Genomic DNA, 26905 nt, shown 5'->3' with positions numbered 1-26905 from the left:
AAGGATATAAAAGTGCTATCCCTCCCCCTTTATTTTAGATATATCTCTTCTGGTTATTGCAAAGTATGGAGGTATGATTTCTGAGTCTTTTCCATTGGGGTGTAGCCACGTTTCAATAAGGGCTATTATGTCAGGTTTATTTTGATCAATCCAGGCATGCAGTTGGGGCTATTTTATTACATATACTTCTCAGGTTAAGAGTAATTACTTTTAAATCTTTGGGGTTACTCTTGTAACTACAGCCGAGATAATAAGAAAAATTCCATTATTCCTAAGCATCTGCAATTGGCTGTCCGAAAAAATGAATAGCTGAATAAATTGTTGGGAGGTTTCACTATTTCACAAGGCAGAGTGCTTCCCAATACGCAGTCTGTGCTTATTCCTAAGAAAACAAAAAACATGCAAAATCAAAATAAGGAATAATACTGTTTGAGACCCCAAACTTGAAACCCTGTAACTTGTTACTACATGACATACACTTCTAATATATTTGTAACACACGCATCTTATATGAATCATGTTGATATTCACAAATGACATATACTTACTTAAACATTCCAGATAAATGGGCTGGCAGTAACCCCCTTTCGTCACAGTCTCAGCTTAGTTTCAAGCTTAATTCATGCCTTTTTTAACAGATCAGGTTATGTATTTCCATAAGTCATAATTTTCTTTACTCATAATCTTCTAGGAACTATAGTTATGGTAAGGTAGGTTTCAGAATTCAAATGCTACCATTGTAAGTGTTTATAAACTTGTACCTTTTTCTCAAGTGAATTAATGTCAATAAAAGTACCAGTTTGTAATTCATTGATGGATTCACCATTTAGTTCATAAGATAGGTTTAAAAGAAATGAATTCTCTTAAACATTAAGCGGAGTCCTTAGTCTGCCATTAACTTGTATAGAACGTAGAGCAGGCTTCCTCAATAATAGATGAGCTTGAGAAACAAATCTTCCAAATCATATCCAAAAAGGAGCAAAAAAATGGAAATTCAAATAATTGAAATAATTGAAAACTGTATAAAATGTAAACATATGTATTCACAAAGCTTTTGAGATAACCCTTTGTCAATGTTTATAACAACTACAATAAACCAAGTTGCTTCTTACATACCACAGTAAAATCAATTAACCTCAACTAATTACCAGCCTAATCAAACAATAAAATATTCAGAATGTATAAGGTGTGCAAGCTGTTAGACACCATTTATGTAAATATACTGATAAATCAACCTAACAAATAGAAAGCTTATGTTCTCTTTTAGAATGAGTCCTATGCAATAATGTATTCTTATTTAACAAGAAGCATTATTATCAACTCCATAGAGTGGCCACGGGCACATCTGTTGCCATTACTTACACTAACGCAGCATGGCCACTATGGGAAGAAGAGTATATTTTTATTATTAATAATATATACTTCAGCTCTTTAAAATTTTACAAACATTTTGTTGATGATATCTTTTTTAATTTGGTATGGTAATGTTAATAGTTTGAATAATTTTATTGAGTATTTGCAGTCTACTACTAATATTGTGAGTTTTAAATCTATCTATTTTACCACTAACATTATTTTCTTAGATATTAATGTTTTTTATACAAGATGAGAAACTAGGTACTAGGATTTATAGAAAGGATATACACATGCTTAAATAATTACATGCTTGTAGTATGCATCCGACTCATATCTATATATATATATATATATATATATATATATATATATATATATATATATACAGTATGTAGACAATTTTTAAGAGCTAATACAATAAATACTAAGAAAAGTGACTGTACATTACAACTTAATGAAATTTATTTTTAATTTTACAATAGGGGTTGCAATAAGGATATACTTAGCGATAAGGATAGAATTATATAAGAGAGAGCTAATGTAGCTAGGCCATATTTCTCTACAGAACAATCTAATGAAATACTGACTAGACATGAAGATACTAAATGACAAATTAGGTATCAAGTTAAACATACTACTCACCAACAAAATTAAAGTGATCATCAAAGCTAATTGGTCTATTTCATGCTCTTCCAAAATATTAGGAAATTATAGGTCAACATCCTAAGTTTGTGTATAAGGGAGAAACTTAAGGCAGCAACTGTGTTTTAAAGATTTTGATTTGCCATCTAATCTTAATGTAGTAACAAATGGTACCCTCGCTGTTATGGCTGTCAATTTTGCAGTTACATAAATAAAAAAATGCATTTAAACATCCTATAACCAATCAAACTTTTATTTTTTGAAGTTTTGCTACTTGCAAAACTGAAAATGTGATTTATTTAGCTACTTATGAAATGTGCACCTGTTTTTATGTAGGAAAAACCAATAGGAGTTTAAAAGAAGGGATTTTACAGCATATATCTGATATACATCGAAAGATTGAAAGTAGTGCCTTAGCCAAATATATTTTGAATACTGATGTTAGTGATAAGTTCTCTTTGAGCGTGATTAATGTTATAACTAAGAATGATTGGGGAGGAGATATAGTTTTAAGTACTGAATGCATTGTATATAAATGGATTAATTACTTTAGGGCTGATATGTATCCAGGACCGAAAGATATTGTTAGTATTAAACCTGTTTTGAAGAAGAGGTCTTTAATTTTTTAATAGATATTTAAATATTTTTATTGTTTGATTAGGCTGTGAATTAATTGATGTCAATTGATTTTATAATGGTACATAAGAAACAAGGTGGTGGTGCTGCGGTAGCGTTGTCGCCTCATAGCAAGACATTTTCCCATTCGATTCTCAGCTAGAGCATCTTCTGTGTGGAGGCATATGTGAATGAGGTGTGCCTTTGTTGAAAGTTGTGCTTCAGGGCTGGTAACCCGGTACGTAAAAAATCCACTACCAATCATTAGCGGACCGGAGTTCCGCTGTGGTGACCCCTAACCGGGAAAAGCCGAAAGACACATAAGAAGCAACTAGGTTCATTGCAGCTGTTCTAAGGATTAAAATAGTTATTTTGAAAGCTTTGTGAATAAGTAGATTTTTACATTTTAAACAGATTTCAATTATTTCAAGTTCATTTATTTCCTGCTATTATTCAATGTTTGGAAAGAAATGTTGTGGGAGTGCTTGTGTTGTCTGTCTTTTTTGAGGGGAGGCTGGCAGTATTGGCAAATGGGATTTGGGTGTCCTTATAAATTATTTTGTTTATTTATTGTGAGCTATTATTTCATCAGCTTTGAACATTCAGCTTTAGGGACAATGTATGCCCTCAATGAAAGACAAAAATAAAACTTAAATTATTTCCTACTCATGATTTTTATTCTGGCGTCCACTAGCGTTAAAGGTTGGGACATTTCTCTAAAATGCACCTCTGAGCATTTATAATCCTATGGCTTAACTGAGTTATTTCTTACACAGTTATTATAGTGCTGCCTAGGCCAGGTAAGATGTATTGAAAGGATGCAAGGAAAGTTAAAGATGGACAGCAACACCAAATTTCTTTTCTTAGGCACAATTTTTTATTCAAGACATCTTTGGATGAAAAGGATGTGTAAAAAACCCTGTAAAATACACTTCAAAGCATATAGAATACCATGGCTTCATGAAAAAGCTGACTACTAAGACAACATGTGAGAAAGGGGCATAAAACAATAATATGAAAGGTGTGTAAAGCCTGGGATTGAGGGAAAATGGGAAGGAGCACTGGTGAATATGTGTGTGGGTGTAGGATGGTGAAATAACAGCATGTGCCTGGGCACCATTTCACAAGTGTCGCCCTGTATATAGACTTGTTGTAATGAATCATCATTGTAACTAAATGCCAGTCACTGTAAATGTTCCTGTGTGAGACGGGCCAACATAGTATGCTACATAGGTCTTACATAATGTAAAGACATTGTAGCTACAGTATTACTCCTAAAACTTTACACTATGAACTAAAAGGTTGCTTAGGAGAGGTGGCAATGACAGGGAGATACTTAAACTGGAAGTGTTCATGGGGCCCACAACTTGACATTTGCTGAGTGTACCCCCAAAATGCTAACCCTGACACTGACTGTACCATTATTGTTTCTAAGCCATTACATTCTTAGCATTATTTGCTTACCCATGTATTTGCACAAATGTATAATACTATCTGAATTCTCATACTTTGCTTATCTTGCCTTTACTGTCACTAATAATTCAAAGTAGATAGTTTTGGTGGATTTCTTTTAAACTTATAATGTTCTGCATGCAAAAATCTCTGAATTTGGTTCAGCATAAAGTTTCAAACACAGAAAACAATATAGCAAGTAATGAAAATGTTCATTTCCTAAGGTGTTCAAAAGCATGTGATTGATAGGTTTCTTCCTGTACAATTCTAAGCTTATAAGGTAATGATTTAAAATGTTTGCAGATGTAAAACAGAGATAATAATGTTGGATATTTCTCAGTAAAGTATGTGCTGGACATTCACTTCACAGTATAATAACCCCCGTCACTCATCCCACAACCTCTAGTCTCACTAGGGTGTGGTCCCTGACTGACTTCAGCCATCTTGTATGTGCATTTACAATTCTGCAAAGAAAGTATTTTCTTATACAATTAATATTCTATAAAATAATTCCTATCCAACACAAAATTTAATTACTACCTAAGGTAATGTAATATGAAATGAAAGTATAGAAATGCAATTTTTTACTTTCTGTCTGAAGACACAGACAGGTAGTTGTTACAGTACTTATGAATATGCTTACCTCTGCTTTTTAGAAATATATATGCAAATTCTTACTTTACTCATACATTTCTTACATTTGTTTCTACAGCCAGTTATTGCTACCATTATTTCTATGTTGATGCAGTTCTATGTACAGATGTATGTTATTAATATAAGCTTACAGATACATTTCAGCAGGTACACATATTTCTTCTAGGTAATGCTTTAAATTAGGCAATGTTGTTATATGATTTGCTTATGTTAAATATCCCGTAACTCCCAAAAATATTAATTTTATACTTACTATAGAAGTTTGGCCTTCTTACCTCTATGTGGTTTACCCATTCAGTTGGCTGGTATGGCCTGTGCTTCTTCAAATTGTCATGCCTATGACTACATTCCATGCTGGAGCAGGTGATCCTCATCAGGATTACCAGGTGTGCACTGAACTCCTGTCAGATATTGATTTTTTTTCTAGTCACTACCCTCAGTGCTTGCCTCAGTCTTATCCAGATGTAACTCCTTCAGAAGGTAGTGCATTATTTTGATCTCTTTATCTGACCAACTTGGACTCAAGCCTTAACAAGTGCTGCCATACCTAGAACTACCAGTACCAGAATGAAGAAAAAGTATGACCAGGGCTGTGGTTCAAGGTTTTAGAACCATTCCATCTTGGGTGTGACACTACCTTAACCAAACCCAGATAACCAGCAGGGTCATTACAGCAGGCACTGTTATTATTGGCAAGTTTGGTTTAACCAAAAATTCTTTGTCACAGACTTTTATTTTAAGGAATACATTCTAGTTTGACTTATATTGCGAATAAAAATGCAATGATTATTTCCAGTATGTAATACTTAAAATTGCCAGTGTTTGTGTACCTTGCCTTAGCTATCTTTTTAGAAGTATAACACCTGAATGTTATACCTTCCTTCACAGTAGCATCAAGGATCCTTTTTTATGGGGGGAGGGGGGGTGCATAAATATATCTACCTAAGTTGTTGATGATCAATTTTTATAAACCATTTAGTGGGTAGTACTAACAAGGTATGTCAGAGGAAGTTAGATGGACAGAGATTAGACTGTATTGTTGTGCTAACTGTAATACTTAAGATTCCATTTTGTTTTGTCTGAAAATTTTCACATTTCAACATAACTGACATAACTTCACATTCCTGCGGCATGTATATAGGAGTCTAAATCCATGTTCATAAGCATCTCAGGGCAATTTGCATCCAAAAGTGTCATTACACATTTTCTTTTTACTGTAATTCATAGAGATGAATGTGAATGACAGTAATCTGCATACAAAACATACAAACAAACCTAAGTTTCTGTGGAATTTATGCTGAATAGTTGAATACCACCTTATTAACTTGCCATTATTTGAGTTAGACAGCAAATGTCTTAAGAAACCACAGACTTCTTAAAGAAAGTTAATAATAACAAAAATATTATAATTTAATAAGAAGCTGGTCAAGATATGTAAAATCAGTGAGTTAAATTGTAGAAATGCTGCTTTACTAATATCATGAGCAAGTTATGATGGCTATTAATGAATAGTGTAAAGTTGCTGTTTAGAAGTGGGAATTCAGTACAGCAGCAGTGGAAATGATCAATAATCAATATGGAAAATCAATATTTTTGTAACATTTAGTGATTGTTCATACATCTTTTAAATGCAGTCATTAAGCTAGTTCTGCAGTGGTAGGGATGTTTTCCTGCCACATAGTGGCTTTACTGTTGGATTTCTGAGTGTCGTGGGGAAAGGATAAATCTGCTAAAAAGTGATCACTTTACTAATGTCAGTGTACTGCAATGAATGCTGTTGCACAACTTCACTTGGCTGGACTGTATGTAAGTATGGGGATTGTGTTACCCAACATTTTAGGAGGGTGGCAGGTACACATGGTCAGTGTTGTGTAGTCTGAATAATGATTACATCCAAAAGATTTTTATGTATGGCTATGACCCTTTTTTTTTTAAATATTAGTAAGGATGCAAAACACGGGATCAAGGCAGAGAAAGGAAAACTTCAGCCATGAGAAAAATTGTACCCTCATGGCAGCCCTTAGGACATATGGGAAACAACTGTCTCTCTATTTGTCTGATAAAAGGAGTGCCAAACTAGCTAAGAGGACAAAGGCTTGGAATCAAGTTCTGCTCAACATTAATACAGTTAGTGGTAGAAACTGCACATTAACACAATGTAAGAAGAGGGTAAATTATACGGTAGGACATGCTAGAAGCAAGGTGAGGCAGAATGCAATTACCCATACCACTACTGGGGGTGGGGAGGGTGGCTATACCATTTATCCAGTTAACTCCAGATGAGGAATACTTTCTCTCCATCCATGGGGATGAGTATGACACAGATAATGATGGCACTGGAATAAGTAGCGGAGGTGTTGACACTGGCTGTTACCAACATCTGCAGCAGCAGCACTTGTCAGCTTGTGAAGGCTGGTTTAAAAAAACAGTACCATATATTCATATAGAGAACTGAATGCTGACAAGAAATGATTACATTAAAAATGACAAATACTATTACTAGCTGAACCTTTTACACCACACAGAATATCACTGAAGGCAATATGCACTGTAAGTTTACCCCCATCCCCTTAACAAGCATATATTAGTGTATGTCATTTCATTATGAGCAATGTTTTCAATTAGTGTGCTTTATATATATATATCTATATATATATATATATATATATATATATATATATATATATATATATATATATATATATATATATAGTTCCGCTTCATATAATCGAATTCCTCAAAACTCAAAATTCATAAGCCCGAAGCCAGAATCTTGACTTTAAAGAAACTCGAAAATATGAAGGGGACATAAAAAAAAAATTGTTCACCTTTCTAATATTTTTGCAGGGGGGCTTCACCCCCCTGCACCCCCCACACCCACCCTTACTTAAATATTCCTACTCCAAGATGCACTACAGCAAAGGAATGGGAAATCTCCCATTCCGCACTATATGCATAAGCGCAAAACAGAAAACTTTCCAGTCCTCTGCTATACTGCGGTCATGTAGCATGTGGATTTAACCTGCAAGGGTGCAGGGGGACCTGGCCCCCTGCAGAATGGTAAGTGGACCCTTTTTTCTCTAACCCTACACTTCCCATTCACAATTTCAAGTGAATGGAAGTTCGAGATTTTCATCTCGAGCTTATGCATTTCAAGCTTCTATTCATTCGATATTGTGAAGGGGAAACCATATATATATATATATATATATATATATATATATATATATATATATATATATATATATATATATATATATATATACACACAGGTTCAGCATCAGAAACATAGACTTCCACCTTGCCAATGAATTTGGAGGATATGAACAACAGAATGGCTGTTGGTAATAATGATGATGTAAACATAGTTATATTTATGAGTCAGCCTACACAAAGTGGCACAAAGTCCTCAAGTTTAAAGGCCGGATCTCACATCCCACAACATTCACAAGAAGTGACAGTACATCATAAAGTCAAGCACATGCTAGCATCGCACTTGAGCTTGTACAGCAGGAACAGCCAGGTGCCTCTACACCAGTATATCCAAACCAAGACAAACTCTTTGAAGATGAAGGCAAGCATTTTGAGGAAACAATATCCACAGTGATGCCTTTACAAATGGGAGGCAGGCACAGACATTTGTTACAGCTACCCCAGGAATCAGAAAAAACACTGGCTGTCTAGCAGCAAATGCACCATGGCATTCCTAGTGCTCAGAGCACTGACACAGAGAGTCAGCTGGAAATGGTCAGAGCCATCCAGAGTATGCATGAGAATTTCAGTCACTACTGCAAAATGTGAAGGAGTAGGGATCATGCCAAAATCACATTGATGCATAGTATGGAGGCACATCAAAAATCCACGGTTGCATCTGCATTTATTTATACCTAGCAGACCTTGTTGTTTGGTGTCCTAATCACATTCATGAAGTGCTATCAGATTGGTATCTGCAGGTTCACCTGCATCAGTGAGGTCACAACATCGAACCAACTCACCATACAGCTCTCATGATAGCCCCTCTTCACAATCACTTCCACTGTCACCTTGTCTATCCTATCCTAAGAAGATGCTGTGACAAGTAATGGTCCCACCACTGCCAACCAATATGTGACATTTCCACTCTGGGCCAGTAATCATGGAGTCTGAATCTTCACCACTGACACTGGAGAGGGACATGCACTTGGAAGACAAATAGGTACACTCAGCATTTCCAGACGCAGACCTCTCTGCATCGAGCATCATTTCCCTTAAGAGCACACAGGGAACATACTCTGCCTGGGGTCTAGATTTCTCTATATCTGTCTCCCTGCAGTTCCTCAGTAAGACTCCCCACTGGTACAGCTGCAGGGTTAGGTCCTCAGCCGAGTGTCCAGACCAAGTCCTCTAACACCCTTTTTGTAAACCCAGTGTGTTGTGTTTCTGCCCCAACTAGTTGACATCCACACACTCAGATATTTGATTTTTCACACACATACCTGGGAAAGGCTGGCATGGATTTACTTGCTGTGCCCTCTTCTGCCCAGAGTATAAGGTAGTTACCACTGCCACCAGACACTCCACAATCGGCTACTCTAAGGCCCTCAACAAAGGGTGTCCAATTATACTGTGTAATATTAATGCTAATACAAATGTTAATAGTTGACCAAGACAGATAGACATTCAGGAGTGGCCCACACAGTGTCACCAAATAAATATAAGCACTCTCAAAGGTTAAATACTTTCTAAAAGGACCAGCCACAACAAAAGCTTTAAATATATTCAATAATAAGTAATAAAAGCACAAGAAAATACTGAACATATATTTACAGTAAACCACAAAGTTCAAATCAATGGGAATATTGAAAATAACATTGATGGACAGGCTCAGACAAGTAAAGGAAACAGTCTCTAAACTAAGCTCCACAATATTCCTGACTGAATCTAGGAGAATTACTATTCCCTAATAACTTACTTGATAGAGAAAGGCACCATGAAGTACATGACCAGTATTTCTAGTCAGGTGTCCCAAAACAAAATCTCTATCCTCAGAGATTGTTCCCTGTAAAATATAATATCCAAGATGGCTTGTAGAATGACCTCATCTGGTCACCTGATTCTAGGTTATCACAGTAACCCCCTTTAAAGCTGAGACAGGAATGGAATTTAGCGTCGACAGCTACCATACCCATCTTAAATGTTTATGGCAATGCCTGGGACTTCCCCTCTTTTTGCTGAGCTAATGAACAAAGACGTCTTCCAGACCCAGCATCTCTGGTTCTATTCAGCACAGTGTGTTGCCATTTTAATGGTTTAACAGCTCATTTATAGTTTCATTATTTTTCTTAAAGTAAGCTTGCTGGTTAACCTTTGCTGTCCCAGTGTCCTCTATTAAAACATATACATTTAATTCAGTTACAGTAATACATGTACATTTCTTTTCATTCCAGCAGGGTGCACTGTTGATACATTTTAACACAAGCAAACCTCACAAATACATTTTCAGCATAAACATTTGTACAAATCAGTTTGATATACAAATGCCATATAATTATTTACAAAATTCCAGCTAGTTGTGTTGGCACAAGTCTTACATCCATTGCTCTACTTCTGGCATGGCTGGCAGTACCTCCTATTGTCACAGATGTGCATGACTCATTTCATTCTGAACTACTGTAAATTAACTTTGATAATTCTGTTACTTAAAATTTCTCCTTCATAATAACTGTTGAATGGTTTAATTAGAAGGGGAAGAACATATAAAAAAATGAGAAGGGTCGAGACACTATATAACTGTATGCATTACACCCTTGTAATACCACTGCTTTGAACCTCAGGGTACTATAGAAAGAAATTTATATGGCATAACATGATACTGATACTGCAGTCATTAACACCAGTGCTCCATGCATTAACATTTCTAAAAAGTATTAATACAACACTTTTAATAGAAACACAGTAATGAGAAAATCACACATTAAAATAAGTATCCTGCTATTTTAATGGATACTGCTGCCACTTCACCCTCACCGCTGCACAAATTATTTATTTTTTTCTCTCTGCAGTCATTATTTACTGTGTATGATGACATAAAGTAATCTGATGTGCAGTACCTCAACAAATACAATACTTTAATCTGATAAGAAATTTCAAAACATAAAATACAGTATGATACATTTTATTCAAATGTAATATATGAAATCATCAAATATTGCAATAACAGTTTTTACTAATTATACCAACAAGGAGATTCAAAACATGCATACTTATGTACACCACTTTAGCAGAACGTATTCTGCAAAACACTTATAAAGGTGATTATTACTTATATGTTGCCTTACGATAACACCAAACAGGAGTCAGTGAGCAAGCAGGCATGACTTCTACAAGGAATAATATGAAATAACTGTTATAAAAGAAAAAAATAAGATTAGAGAGAATGCCAGATGAACAGTAATATCAGACCATACAGCATAGCCCACAGATATCGCTGTATGTTTCAATTATATTCTATTGTGTTTCTTACAATAAAGGAAGTACTAACCTGAATGTCATGATCCATGGTACTGGAACAGATACCACCTCTTTACCTGTGCAGTGATATGCCATGCATGAGCCTGCCACACATGGTCACTTACTACTGCAAAAGTAGCCATAACATGTCTTAGTAATGACTATGAATATCACCCTTAGGGCATTTACACATACCAGGAGTCTGGCTCGGAGGGGCAAATGCCACATATAAAAACACTTTACTGGCCTTACATTTAGTTTAATCATTTTTTACATTTCTTTCAGATTGCTGCTTACTCTTCATAGTTGAGAGGCTCAGAATTACAGGACTTGTACTTATTCATGGAACATGAACTCAGTGATGCAACATTAATGATATTAAAGTAAAGCAGAATTTGATATATTCTGCCACTGGTCTTTTTTCATTAAGAGACTAAAAGGAGTAATGACACAGGTGTTCCAGTCCTTTGTAATACAAAAAAATGGAAGTGTATAGCAATTCACCTGCAGATTATAAATATTCATAGGTTCATAGGTAGGTACTTGGCTATCTGCCCAAGGGCATTTATAAGCCTAGCTAGAGTGTGTCGGCTTTCGCTGCCCCCATTGATTAATTAACTGAGCCTCTGTCAAGCAAAGCCAATGAAGTGAACCCAGGAGTGTATTTTCTGTTACCCATCCACTCGTCAAGGCTTCTCTTGAAGAATGTTAGTGAGGGGCTCTGCCTAATGTAATTAGGAATTTTGTTCCAAAGCATGGGGAGTCTCTGTAATAGGAATCTATCCCTCCAGCATGTTCTATTTATTGTTGTGGTGAGGTTTAGCTCACTAGAGCACATGGCTCGCAGTGACTTGGATTTCTTAAGGTGGAGCATGTCCATCAATTCTGAGTTGGACATGGCTTTGTAAGTCAAGCAGAGATCACCTCTGAGTAAGCGATATGCCACTGAGTACAGCCGGAGTTTTTTCAGTCGGGCTGCATAGGACATATGTTTGAGACCAGTAATCCTTTTGGTGAGGTGCTTTTGTGGTCTTTCCAGCTGTTGGAAGTGGCTTGTGAGGTACATCCCAAATGGGGCATTAGACTCTATGATGGGTCTGATGAGTGATGAGTAGATGGGCACTATAACCTCTTTATTTCTAGATGCAAACCCCTTAGTAATTAGATGGGCCACATAGAAGGATTTCCTAACTACTTTGGCAATATGATTGCCAAAGGAGAGATTACTATCTACCTGGGTCCCTAGATCTCTTATTACCTCTGCTGTATTAAGGGGGCTGCCGCCTTTGTGGTAATTCTTGGGTGTTTTGTTTTTCCCAAATGGGATGACTATGCATTTTTTGGCATTTAGCTTGAGACCATGACTTTGACACCAGGTGTCTGTCTCAGTAAGGCCTTTTTGAAGGATGTCCATGTCAGCCGGCGAGTCAATTATGGCTCTCAGTTTGCAGTCATCGGTGAATTTGGTTAGCCATAGTCCTCCTGTGTTTGCCTGTACTTCTGAGAAATATATGCCGAACAGTAGGGGTCCCAGAACCGAGCCTTGTGGGACACCACTTGTGACTGGTTTTGAGTCGGACCTGGAGCCCGCTATTCTTACCGTGTGAGTTCTGTCTGTAAGCCAGTTGGCAACCCACCTCGTGACATAGGGATTTATGTTCAGGCTGGTGAGTTTTTCTATAATACCCAAGTGAGGAATGGTGTTGAATGCCTTGGCGAGATCAAAGTAGGCTGTGGGAACCACCTTTCCCTCATCTATGGCCTTGGTGACTGTCTCAAAGAAGTCAGCCAGGTTTAGTAGGCATGTTCTGCCCTTAACAAAGTTGAACTGGGTCGGGTCAAGTGTTTGGAGGTTCCCAATGTCTTTGTTAATGAGTTCCATGATGATGCACTCCATAGCCTTGCAGACCAGGCTAGTCAAGCTTATGGGGCGATAGTTACCAGGGTCAGTTGTGGCCCCTCCTTTGTGGAACAGAATAACCATTGCTGTGTGCCATTCTATGGGCACGCAGCCTGTGGTGAGGCTGAAGTTGAACAGCGTGTTTAGGTGGGGGGTTAGTTTGTTCTGTAGTTCATGCAAGATGCAGCCTGGGACACCATTTGGCCCCATTGATGCTGTGTTTTTGGCTTTTGAAAGGGCTGTTTTCACCTGTGCTTCTATGATTTCTAGGACACTACACTTTTCCAGTATTGTTGTGGACCCTTTTGAAGGTGAGAGGGAGGTGAAGTTTGCACTGAATCTATCTGCCAGGATGTTGGCTATATCAGTAAGTTCAGTATATTTTGTGCTATTTTGCACTAGCTCAGAGCATATCTGTGAGTTGCCACTTAGATTTTTGACATAGCTAAAGAAGGCTTTGTGGTTATCTTTCAAATCCTTGGCTATTTTTCTTTCGAAGTTATCCTTGGATGATTTTATGAGGGACCTTAGTTTCTTACTGATACTGATCAGGGATGTCTTTCCTTCTTGGGATTTGCTTTTTTCTGAACTAGTTTCCTCCTTTTGTTGTATAACTTTTTTATGGCAGGGGTCCACCAGACTGGTTTCCTTCTCTTAGGGGAGTGAATCTTGGTTTTGCTAGATATAGCACGATCCATGCATCCTTGTAGGTGCTCATAGAGTGCAATTGTAAAGGATTCTGCATCTAGGGCAGTGTTATCCTTTAGTGTCGGGGCTGTGAAACTTACCACCTCTGCCTTAAGTAAGGTGAAGTTTGCTTTAGAAATGTTTTTCACTGTGGTTTCCTTGGTTGGAGGTGGTGGTGATGTGTGGACATCCAGGGTGATTAGTTTATGGTCTGATCTAAACAGTGATGGGTCGACCTCCAGTACGGAACACCTGTCGCCCATGTTGGTGATGACCAGGCCCAATATGTTGTGGCTTCTGGTAGGGGAGTTTACCAGCTGATCCAGGACATTTGAGTTGATAAATTCCAGGAAGTGCTAAGCCTGGGAGTTTCTACTCAAGTAGTTTTCCCAGTTAATGGTAGGGTAATTGAAATTGCCCAATATCAGGTTGTTCGGAAGGACCTTCATGTTTTCCAGTGTCTCCAGAAAGGCGGAGTGGTGGTCCTGGGTCATGGAGGGTGATCTGTAGCAGGCTATAATTTGCACTGCAGATTTGCCCAATGTTAGTTGCACCTGGATGACACAGGGTTTCATTTCATAATTACGACTTACTGAAATCCTAAATTTCAGTAACCCGAGACTATAAAGTCGAATCATTCATAATATCGAAACCCATAATCACAAACCACACAATTATGATCATGCATACATCATACATCACATAACACACACACACACACACGCCCACACACACACACACACACACACACACACACACACACACACACACACACACACACACACACACACACAAACACACACACACACACACCATTCCACCCACAGCACAGAGACCACACAACTGTACACTACATATAAGCAGGGGCCAAGCCCCCCTGCACCCCCCCATGTAGGGGGCTGCACTCCCACACCCCCTACTTATATATACCAACTCTGAGATTGCACAAAACATAAAAAAAACTCACACAACGGCATCCTCTACTCGCTCGCACACAAATACACATCACACATACACAAACACCAACAACTCCAACACTCACACTTACACCTCCCTACCCTTACCCACACATACAATGTACAAAAACACACACAAACACTCACTCACCTGCAATTTCAGACTCCATAACACTACACCCAATGTACCGGAAATGCATAAGCGTGTATTCGAGATATTCAAATTCACTCTTATGCACTTTCGGCATTCTGGTTTTTGGCTTTATGGTCTCGGGTTACTGAAATTTGGGATTTCAGTAATTTGAGATTTTGAAGTGTGGCACACACACACACAGAGACACACACACGCACACACACACACACACACACAGATGTAAACATAGTATGGACTTATGTAAGGATGCAGACAAGGAACACTGATATGTTTGCACACTAGTGAAGACATGCTAGCTGTCAGACAGTGTATATGGATACATACCAAAAGTTGTATCTGTGTGTTTGTGCTTTTACTTATTTTGTAATGGTAAGGCAAATTCTACTATGAAATGGCAATTTCCAAAAATCCTGAGAATCTGATATGGTGAAAAATAATGGCAAATCAGTGAAGGGGAAAAACAAAATTAAGTGTTTCTTGCAGGGGATAATAAGACCCCCTGCATCCCCTGATGTGAGGGGCAAGCCCTGCATACCCCCTGAACTTATATATTCCAATACCATAGTCACACCAATTTGAAGAAGGGAGAAATCTCCCATATTCGCAATGATCTCCTATGCAAAACAGAGATCAGTGTTATACACCTCACTATTTTTTTCTTTGGGCTACTGACACTCAAAATATTTCACTTCAATCATCTGTAGAGGAGCAACAAATTCTTGATGAGATTATTTTGTAGTGGGCTCCAGTGAACAAATGTAGTGGCAATACCTGGACAGAAGCTTCTATCATATTGGTTGATTTTTTTTCTTGTTACAGATGTGATACAAGTTATTCCAGTAAAAGGAATCCAATCTAGCCCATGACTAATAACTCCCCAAGTTTTCATAATGCTAGCATACAATGACAGAAATATCAGAAGTACAGAAAACAGCCTAAGTAATAAACTAGAATGGCCAATAAGATTTGGCACAGCATGAAATGTATTAAGATTCAAATAAAAAGAAAAGTATAGAATGTGCAAAAAAGAGCAAGAGAGATACACAAAGAAGTAAAGTTTCGTAGTATATAGGAAAAATAAATGAAACAACAAGAAATCATTAGTTAACTGCTGCAAAGGCTACAATGAGTAAAACTTTTGGAATAAGCTGTGAATTTAGACAGAATGGGTTTTATAACTGCAGGTAAAAAAAGAAGCTTAATTTGACAGAAGTAAATGAACAGTTTATGAAACATTTACAGAAGGCCCACAGTATTGCACCAGATACTACACAAAACAGTGCACAAGGCAATTATATGTCTTAATTGTCCCTAGATTAATAAGGTTACATGGGCAAATAAGTAACACTGAAGCAAGAAACTGTTATGACAATGGTAAACTATAACTCATGAAGTATTCAGGAAGACAGATACAGAGAATATTTTTACTATTAAAAAAAAAAAGAATGAAATGTTCTTGCTACTGGGATGACTGGTACAAAAAGCAAATAAGAATGCTGCTGATTTTTTCTGAGTAAATATTAATATTATATTACTAGAATACTGAAAGTATATAAGCCAGCAGTTATTAATATAATATAGATAAGATACGAGGAAAATATAGATGATAAATTGTTTGTAAAGATAATTGTATCCAGCTTAATGTTACTTGTCGCTGCAGTAACGAGTGAGGACCAGGCAGTGTCTGCTTTAATAAGCGTATATCACACTGTAGTCTATTTGAAATATTTAATTGTTTATGTAGCCTCTGGGTCCTGCAATGAGAAAGGTTAAGCTGCAGTACAGAGGCACAGACAACCACATGCTTCAGAGATTTAGATGTTAGCAAAAACAAACAAACTTCTGAAGCAGATGGGTTCCAGTTCCAGATTTAGGATATAATTCTTTCACAATTTGTGATATAAGCAAAAGTGTATAGAGGATCTCAAAATGATACTGCTGTAAAGTGTCTTGCATGCTACCCAGGTGGCCGTCATGGTGCAGTGCATCTTTTGGGAGATGCAAGAGAAAGAACTGGATATCCTGTGAGAGGGGGCTTGTCAAAAAAGTGTGAAAAAATGTGATTTGTGGGAGTTCATATTGTATGTTCCAGGACCATGACTGCTATCCCCTGACCAATAAGAATTTAAATGCAATTAGAGGAAAATATATGCTAAATGTGAAAGTGCTGTGTTTAAAAAAGTGCAGCGATCTCAGAGTTAGTATATATACAGTAAGTACTTTGGGTGTGGGGGTGCAGTCTCTCAAATCAAGGGATGAATGGGGGGGTCTTATTTCAGGTATAAGAGTGAGTTTCTCACTTTATAATTATATTTGGATAATCACACTTACTTTTTCAGTGTTTCTGTACTCACAATGAAGTCTCAAAATACCAATGGAGCACCACTTTCTGGTCTGGATTAAACATAACCTAAATGCTGGCAATACTAGAGCAATGTGGATTATTAGTGTATTTAACATGTTTATAGATTATTATTCTATAAGTGATTATTGAACAGTAAAACTCAAATGGCATGCAGGATTTGCTGTGTCAGCCATTCACCTTGCAGGAATGTAAAACATCACAAAAAAGTAAGGGGTATTGATCATGAGGCACTTCTCTTATATCTGTTAGAAGTAAATATGATGACTCTTTTATTCCCTAACTTGAAATAACTGGAATAACTAAATTAATTTCATGTAAAGTCAAGCACCAAGAGAGACTGATAATGTTGTGCAAGCTGTAGTTCTTTGAAGGTCCTTGACCTCCCAAATGCAGGATTTAATGACAGTAAACATTAAAGTATATCTACACAGTGATTGTCTTGAAGCCTGAAGAAGCAATGGTTTATGTTACCCCAAATACAACTAGAGTTAAGGCAATTACTGAAAGTGCTCACAGAACATCAGTACTGGATTATAGAATATCCACCTTTGTAAGATCACTTTGGGGTCATAGAAAAAGGAATACAAATATAGTTGCAATATAACAAAGGATGAATGTCAACAGCAGTTTGTACTCGTTAAAAGATGTAGATAATAAGAAGCAGACTGCAATGGATTAGTCCAGATAAAAATCACTTTAACTTGCAGGTCTAGGAAACTTTCTGTCTGATAAACACCACCAACACGTAAGGTACTGAACAACAAATGATACCAAAATGTTCAGCATGGCTAACCTCACTTCTTTATTCCAAAAACACTGAAACTCAATATCTTTTAGTCTGTGTGATACCCTCCCAGTGGGAGAAACAAAATAGCCTTGTTGAAGTTTCTGGTAGTTTATTCAGTTAAGTAGGAGGATGGACATGTGTTCTTGTTCTTATACATTACATTCAACAGATCAGTTATTTAAAGGCAGTTACAAACAATGATGGGAGGGTCCAGGGGAGCTGACTGGAGGAAAATCTGGGAGGTGAAAAAAGAAGGAGCCAATCCCAAAGCTTAGAGGTTAGTGCCTTATTTGAATATTCCTGAAAGACCAGCTCTGCAGCCTGTGGAATCTCATTCTCAGTTACAATTTTTTTATTTTTATTTTTAACAACAAAACATGAAAACACACCACTAGCTACCACTATAGAACTATGTTTAAGAAAATACTTTCACCTGATCTTCATTAGGCCCATTTAATAAACTGGTTTACACTTTGATTATTAAAACTGCCCTCTTTTACGAGACTATCAACATACTTTATTAGCCTCTTTTATAACACATGTAATATGACAGACTGTGTCTGCCTTTGTGTGGCTCACATTCCTTCGAGCTAATTATGAAAGCTTTATTTCAGAACTTTTTCTCAGTCTTAATTGTCCTTATCAATGCTTTTATCACATGTAATATGCATGGCTGTGCCTACTTTAATGTGGTTTATATCTCCTGAAATACATTATTAAAGACTAATCTTTTCTTGTATAGCAAAAAAGGTTTACAATGCCTACTTGTAAGAGGCTTGTTTGTTTGTGTCTTTCGACTTTTCCCGGTTAGGGGTCGCCACAGCGGAACTCCGGTCCGCTAATGATTGGCATTAGATTTTTTACGTGCCGAGTTTGCCAGCCCTGACGCACAACCTTCAATGAAGGTACACCCATTCACACGTCTCCACACAGAAGATGCTCTAGCTGAGCTCGTATACATGATTAATGTGACCAGTTCTCATTCTTCTTCCTGATGATGACAGACTTTTTATATGCAGGGCAGGCAGTCACTTTGAGCTACACTAGGTGACTCCCATTTTTTTGAACAATACTGGTGCTGCGGTAGTGTTGTCGCCTCACAATAAGACGTTGTTCTGTTCGATTCTCAGATAGAGCACCTTCTGTGTGGAGACATGCGTGAATGGGTGTACCTTCGTTGAAGGTTGTGCATCAGAGCTGGCAACTCGGCATGTAAAAATCTACTGCCAATCATTAGCGGACTGGAGTTCCGCTGTGGCAACCCCTAACCAGGAAAAGCTGAAAGACACAACAACTTGTATCTAGAGAAATAGCTTATAGCAGAAACAAGTCACAGTGCTCATTTTTAAAGAGCTCATGGATGTGCAAAATTAGGAGGACAAATATAAGTAATGTTTGAGAACAAATAACCTTTTGTGAAGGTTTTCTGTACCCATGGAATAAAAATCTACCAAGCGGGGAACTGCAGGCTATGAAAAGCTTTAATAAAAATCAGAATCTCAGATCTTCTTTGAGCACAGGCAACTGTGCCTATGGAGTAAAGACTGCAGTATGGAAAAAGGTGTAGATAATAAGGGATATCTGAAGATAGGGGTCTGATGTGTAAGGAACATTTTAGCGAAAGAATAAGAATAGCAGTGTCAAATACTCATGCCAAAAAGAAGAAGATTGTTTGATTTACTAAACAACTAACAGAAAAGGAATTTAAAACAGAAGCAGTAAGTAAAACCTATGATACTTTAGTGGAGTAGCCAAAGAGACAAAGACCAGATGTTGGAAGAGTGCCAGAAAGAAACAGCATAGCAGAAACATAGCAGAACAGTTTAAAAATGTGTCAGTAACCCATTGTGAAGATATAGACAGAAGTAGAGAAAGAGCAACTGGGTCAGAAAATTAATTTGTGGGAAAATAAGACTAAGAATGAAGAAAAAGGTGAATTGAAATTCTGAACAGATCTATATAATTTAAACAATAATGTAAAAATAGTTTTATCTTTTAAGTTGTGTGAAATAAAACAATACGGAAGAACAATTGATGCTTTAGTTGTTGCAAAAGGCTTTTCCATTAAGGAGCATGCATTGAAAAGAGTTCAGCTTATCGTCTAAGTTTTTTCTCCATCATAAATGTCATTCTTCTAAACAAGTCACTGCCAAGAAAGAATTGTTGCTTTTTCTCCCACACCAAGATGGCATTATATAACCGCAGCTTAAAGTTGCATGATTGTGACTTTAAAATCAAATGACATAACTGCAAGATATGCATATGGTTCTTAAATTTATTGGGATACAGTCTTTAACACTGGCTGGCAATTAAAACGTTACGACTGGCCCTGCAAACCATACCTCTGATACCAATGTATACATTAGGTTTTTGACCTTAAGAATGCATGGCAAATGAACACTGTTGCTTTAGGCTTTCAATAATACCTACCACATGAAAATAACACTCACATCTATAACCTCTGGATTTGCAGGGTTTCCTAACCTTACTCTCAGTACAATGCCTTTCACTGCTATCTTGCCAAAAGTAACTGTGTCTTAAGTAAAACAATTTACATTCATCTAGACATGTTTTTCCACTAAGTGCTATGTTTCCCTTTTCAGTATCACTGCCACTTCTTGCTTCTCTTCTTCAAAGCTTGATAGAAATTAACCAGGCTTGCTATCAGGAAAGTGCAGATTGACTGAACTGATTGCCGATCTGCCCTTCTAAGAGTCACTTTATTTGAAGAAACTCCATAGGAGTTTACTGGGATGAGTCAGTACTGGGAGATGTTAAGTTAGCACACTTCTTTGAGACAGATTTCCCCTTTTCTGCTTTAATTAAAAAAATGTTGTCTATACTTCCTGCTAAGTCAGAATTTTTACACGCGTATAACTTCTCCCACAGCAAAGCTGTTGACATAACCAGAAAGTGCTAACCACGAATAAGATAACATCGTTTTCAATGAAGTTGAGACAGAAGCAGTTTCACTGTTTAAAGTTCTGTTAAAACAAAATGTTCTTTCCATCTGTGCTGCATTTGCACTTGCATTGAAAAAATGCACATTTTATGCAGCTTTTCACGTTGCATATCTGCTGGTTGTTTTTTCTTTTAATACAGTATTTCAGAGAATGATATTACCTAGCTGACAGTTTAGAAAGTATGAACAATTTCAGGTCCATGGGCTCATATGAGGCTAACAACCATTAAGTTCTTTATAAGCCTAGCTAGACATCCTTCGAAGGTTGACAGTCAAAGTCTGTACCTCATGCCTGTGAGGAAAACACCTTAACTGTTAATCTAATTTCCCAAACCCTGCAGTCAGAAGTGGGATATGAACCCACACCTTCATCTGGAGACCAGAGTACCTATCAGCCATGGAAGGAGGTTAATCCTTGAGTCTGATGCTTTACACCACTTGGCTATCCTGACCATGTTGTCCAGTGCTTCTAGACAAGACATGTTGTGACTACATAATAGTGTGTTTGCTGTTATTTGATACTTTTTTAGATGGACATTAATATGTGTTGTTCTTTTTCAGGCAGAAGATGTCGCTGCAAGTTTAACCAACAGCAGAGGTAAGTGTTGACATTTTTCATGACTCAGGGTATTCACAAATCAATTACAAGTATAATGAAAAGCTTTCTACAAACTGTACACACACACACACACGCACACACACACACACACACACACACACACACACACACACACACACAGACACACACACACACACACACACACACACACACACACACACACACACTCACACACACACACACACACACACACACACACACACACACACACACACACACACACACACACACACACACACACACACACACACACACACACACACACACACACACACACACACACACACACACACACACACACACACACACACACACACACACACACACACACACACACACACACACACAAGCACACACACATATACATACACAACCAACAGAAGACTGTGTATTACATCTTTCGACCAACCACATTGGTAAGCCTGGTTTAAAATACCTGGCAGTCGAAAAGGAGGTTAAACACAAGAAAGTCAGAACAATAACTATTCCAGCTGAAGTTTAGTATAGTGTTTCTAAATATGTAATTGTACATAAAAGAATAAATAAGGTAAATATTTACATAAAACTGTAAATCAGGTGGATGTAGAAAACATATAGCAAAATCTAAATTAATAAAATGAGCATAAATTAAGCAAAATACAGTATAACATTTGAAATGAGGTAAATTAAAAGAGAATGCGATTGAAGTACAAGTTGAAATAAGAAAACCTTAAGTTTTCATTTATAACCACTGACTGCTGGGGGTCTCTACAATCCCAGAGTAATAAGTTCCACTCATAACTGTATTTAATAAATAAAAGAATACACATTAGAAAATCTATTTATGTATTTTATTTTGTTAATCAAAGTAGTCTCATTAGATATGTCCCTATTTCCAGTGGGGTATGAGATGGCATTTTTAAAGTTGAGGGAATTTTAACTAGAAATTACTCTAACCTTTTCACAGATGATGCTGGTTTGTTATCCCCAGAGGAGAGGAGATAGCTTTCTAAGTTTGATAAAATGATGGGGACTCAATTTGCATATCAGTAGCTAGCACTTTTTCAGCAAAATGTAAGATATATGGGTCAGTGTGTTACCCCTCCTCAGTAATTCAGACGTTCGGACTGAAAGTTTGAAGGGCAAAATGATTTACTTGCACAAATGGAAGTCAAGGAGCTGCAGTTGTCCTTGGAAACAGACAAGATGGTGACTTTTCTGAAGTCCTAGTTATTCAGCATATATCACGACAGTGGTGGAACAGCACAATGTGATGACGTACATAGAGTCTATAACAAGAAGTTTGTTGCAGAAAACAAACATGAGTTGGGTGTTTTTTTTATGCTGAAGCATCAGTGTAAAGGTCAGAATGCATAGGCATTTAGCAAGAAAGAAAGAAGTTGAGAGTGAGATCCATGCACATGAGAGAAGGAGCAGAGATATTATATTTTGAAATTATGGCATTAAAATTCTAGAGATCAGTGTGCAGCAGATATAAGCTCTTACCCATGTTTTATGGAGCATATTTACACATCATTTCATACTGAAGCAATGAAGCATGCTTTCTTTGAGAGTTTTCTTTAGCAGAGAATGTTTAAAACTAAAGGACACTCACAAGACTACTTCCAAATTATTTGTTAAGATGCATCATGTTAGAAAAATTGTTGTCAAAGCAAAACCTTGAAACTGGAGAATGGGAAATTACTGTTGATATGTAAGTTGCTAATATGCAAAATATGTCATACTAGCAATATTGAAGTAATAAAAGAATTGAGATTATTATAAATTATCAGACGCAACCTATTTATTTCCATATCTACAAGAAAGACAGCCATGTGGCAAATCATTGCATAAAACGTTTTAGCAAAATATATAAAACAGAAGAAATTTCCTTTCAATTGCACCACAGTGTGCACAAGGTATAGTGAAGCAAGTAAGTTTTGTCTATACACCAAAATGCTAAAGAGTAAGAGAGAAAAAAAAAAAATTTTTTTTGAAGAATTTAATTTCGCTCTTTATATAAACCATACAAAACAGCGTTTTCGTTAATTGACAACATACTCATGAATGTTTAACAAGAACTAATACATTCATGTGTCAAAAGACTCTACAAATCACTCAATGCTCTTAACTAACAGCTATCATACCAAATTTACATATCATACCAACAAAAATTAAAATTCATTTATAAATTTACAACAATATATGACAATATGAAAAATTAATTAACCTATATATAACTTGATATAACAATATAAATAAATATTCTATAAATTATATATATAAATATTATAATTTATTTATTTTTTAATATTTTTATATATTTTTATATAAAAAATATAATAAAAATATTAAAATATGTTAAAAAATGTTAAAAAATGTTTTAAAAATGTTTAAAAAATTATTGTTGAATTTTTATTCATTTTATTACTGTTTTTTTTTCATTCATTTTTTTTAATTTTAAAGGTTTCTTAGTTTTCATTAAACCCGGTTTTATTTCTATTTTTTTCGTTTTTCTTTCCACAGTTCCCTGTTCTCAGAATATCTTCTCCTTCTCCATTCCACATTCCTCCCCCCTTTGCTCCCTATAAACCATAAATAGTTAGCTTCCTTACAGTCTATACAATGTTTATATAATTATAATTTGTCATTTTCTTACTACTTCTACTGTATGTGTTCATAAATAATATCATTTTTTAGGACCTCAGTCTTCCTATATCCTATATAAAATATAAATTGAAACAAACACATTTCTATATATATATTATATCACAATTTGAGTATCACAATTACCTCTTAATTTCATTATTCTACTTATGATACTGATCTCTTCTCCTGATCTTATGTAAGGACATATGTTGCACCATTGTTTGCACACCTTCCCTTTCTGGTGCCTTTTTCTTCTAAAACAATATTGTTTATTATTATTTTTTTACTTTCATACATATATTACATTTTTTATATTATTTTTATATATGACAATTTTTAATTTCTTTTTTCTCTTATCTCATCTAAGGATTTCTTAAATTTCTCCCATTTTATTATTTTTATATTTTATTATTAATGGAATTGAACTCTATTAATCTTTTTTTTGTGTTTTTGTCATTCCCTTTTCCACACTTATTTTTCATTCAAGTTATTTTTTCCATTATTCCTTATTTATGGGTTGAAATCTATCCTTCCTGCCCATTTCAACTTTTTTCTATGTCCCGAATGAACTCAATTGGATAACCCCTATCAACATAGTTGTTTTGTCTATTACATAAAAATAGATAGCATTTTGACAGGTCAAAATGATGAACTGAAAGGTAAACACAGGCAGGAGCAAAACATTTTACTTAGCTAAATATGTGGATAATTTACTTCAGCCATCCAACAGTTGCATTACCCACATCTGTAAAGACTCATGGGATTTTTTTTATCCAGATTAGCAAATTTACAACTCTCACCATATTGTATACTTGTCTCAACAGATGTACAAGATCTTTATTTGGTCATTCCACACAAGGATGGACTTGATTGGGTGGAAGGTATGCTCTTTGCCATAGGGCTATTGAACAACAATGACACTGATATGGCTATCACACTTGTGGGATTAGTCCTGAGCAACAACTTTCTATATTTTGAAGGACAACTATTCAAAAAAACTGAGTGGAGTGGCAATGCGTGCCTCATGTGCCCCGAGCTTTGCCAACCTATTCATGGCATATTGGGAGAAATAATTTGCGTTAAATAGTATATTTGCTGACAGTTGGTCAATTTATATTAGGTACCTGGATGAAATCTTTATCATTTGGACAGATTATTTGATGAAACTGAACGATTTTCTAATGTACATCAATAAAAGCACCCCCTTTCTTAAATTTATCCACAACTTCGACAAGGACAAAATGGCATTTCTTGACGTCCTAGTGTAAAAAGATTATTCAAAGGGTTGCTTTAGCTCCAACATTTTTCGTAAGAAAACTTTTTCTAATTCTTATCTCCACTATGACAGTTGGCATCCCAAATTTCAAAAAAGAGCAGTTGTTAAGGGACAACTAGTCCCACTTGCTTGAATGATATTTGATGATGCAGTATTTTTGGTGGAGACTGAAAAACTCTTGGATATGTTTACCCACAGAGGTTATCCATCAGATCTTTTGGTAGCCATCAAAGATGGAGTATCTGACAAAAGGAGTAAGGATCTGTACCATCCCCTATTAGCAATCTGTGAAAACTCTTGCCATTCCTTATCCTCAGTAGGGCCATTGACCTCTGGTGATCATAATTCAGACAAGTCGTACGAATGAGCCTTGATTGTTACTTTTTTGTTAAACACCTACCACGTTGTCGATGTGGTTAATTTTGGCCTGTTGTTACTTCCATCGACAACGGCAATTTACTATTTTATTCCAAACCTAAGATATTATTTAGGAAAGACAAATGTTTTAAAAGTTTGCTGGAAAGGAATTTGGGTAAACTTAGTACCAATAGACCAAAAGGTATGTACAAATGTAACCACTGTAACTACTATCAACATATACTCTGTTGTGAGCCTTTTTTCAGCAAAGACAAGAAATATGAGGTGAAAAAATATTTTAATTGTTCATCCAGGGGGGTGGTTTATGGTGCACTTTGCCAACAGTGTAAAGCATTTTACATTGGCAAGACTGGTCAAGCCTTGAAAGAGAGAATATATGAACATCTCAACGAAATCAAGAAAGGGAAGACAACTAACGTACTGTACAGACATATTTTTGCCTATCCTGGGCACCTTTTTAAATTTGTGGCGATTGATTTCTTGGAACCAGATCCAAGGGGCATTTACACTGATGGACATCTTCTCAAGAAAGAGATCATATGGATTCTTGTATGTGACGCCCTTACCCCACCTGGTTAGAATGAATGTTTTTCTATTACACCTATATTAAAGCTAAAAAGTCTTGAGGGCTGATTATGCCGTGGTACTCATACATTTGTTGCTGTAACACTGATTTGTTTGTTATTCCTATTCTCAATATTGTTTTCATTTTTATTTCCATTTTTATTGTTTCACTGATGTTTATTGCCCATTTTTTATGCGATGTTCACTGACATTCACACCAATTTTTGTTAAAGTTTTAGAACTAATGTGTACTAAACTAAAGTTGAGTCATGTGAATGTTTGATCACATGTTGATCACATGAAGTATTAGGATTATTTAAGGTTGGAGATAAACATGCCAAGCAGATCTGAAGAAGTCTTTGCTAAAGACGAAAGTGCTTGACTGCATTTGTTCTGTTTTTGCTGTCAATAAATTGGGTTT

General features: G+C 36.3%; 1 protein-coding gene across 2 annotated transcripts in view; it reads left to right on the top strand.

Annotated features, from left to right (window-relative positions):
* The window catches only part of LOC122809167 (phospholemman-like), a 935896-nt gene that overhangs the window by 736548 nt on the left and 172443 nt on the right, over positions 1-26905 (top strand). For both annotated transcript variants that reach the window (XM_044080456.1, XM_044080455.1), the window contains one exon: positions 21581-21617. In XM_044080456.1, the coding sequence (XP_043936391.1) occupies positions 21581-21617 (37 nt within the window). The remainder of the gene's footprint in view (positions 1-21580; positions 21618-26905) is intronic.

The sequence above is a fragment of the Protopterus annectens genome, chromosome 8.part0, assembly GCF_019279795.1.
Source record: "Protopterus annectens isolate FY-2018-M chromosome 8.part0, PAN1.0, whole genome shotgun sequence".
In the NCBI taxonomy this organism is placed as follows: Eukaryota; Metazoa; Chordata; order Ceratodontiformes; family Protopteridae; genus Protopterus; species Protopterus annectens.
The sequence above is the reverse complement of the archived record's forward strand: the minus strand, read 5'-3'. Positions and strand labels throughout refer to the sequence as shown.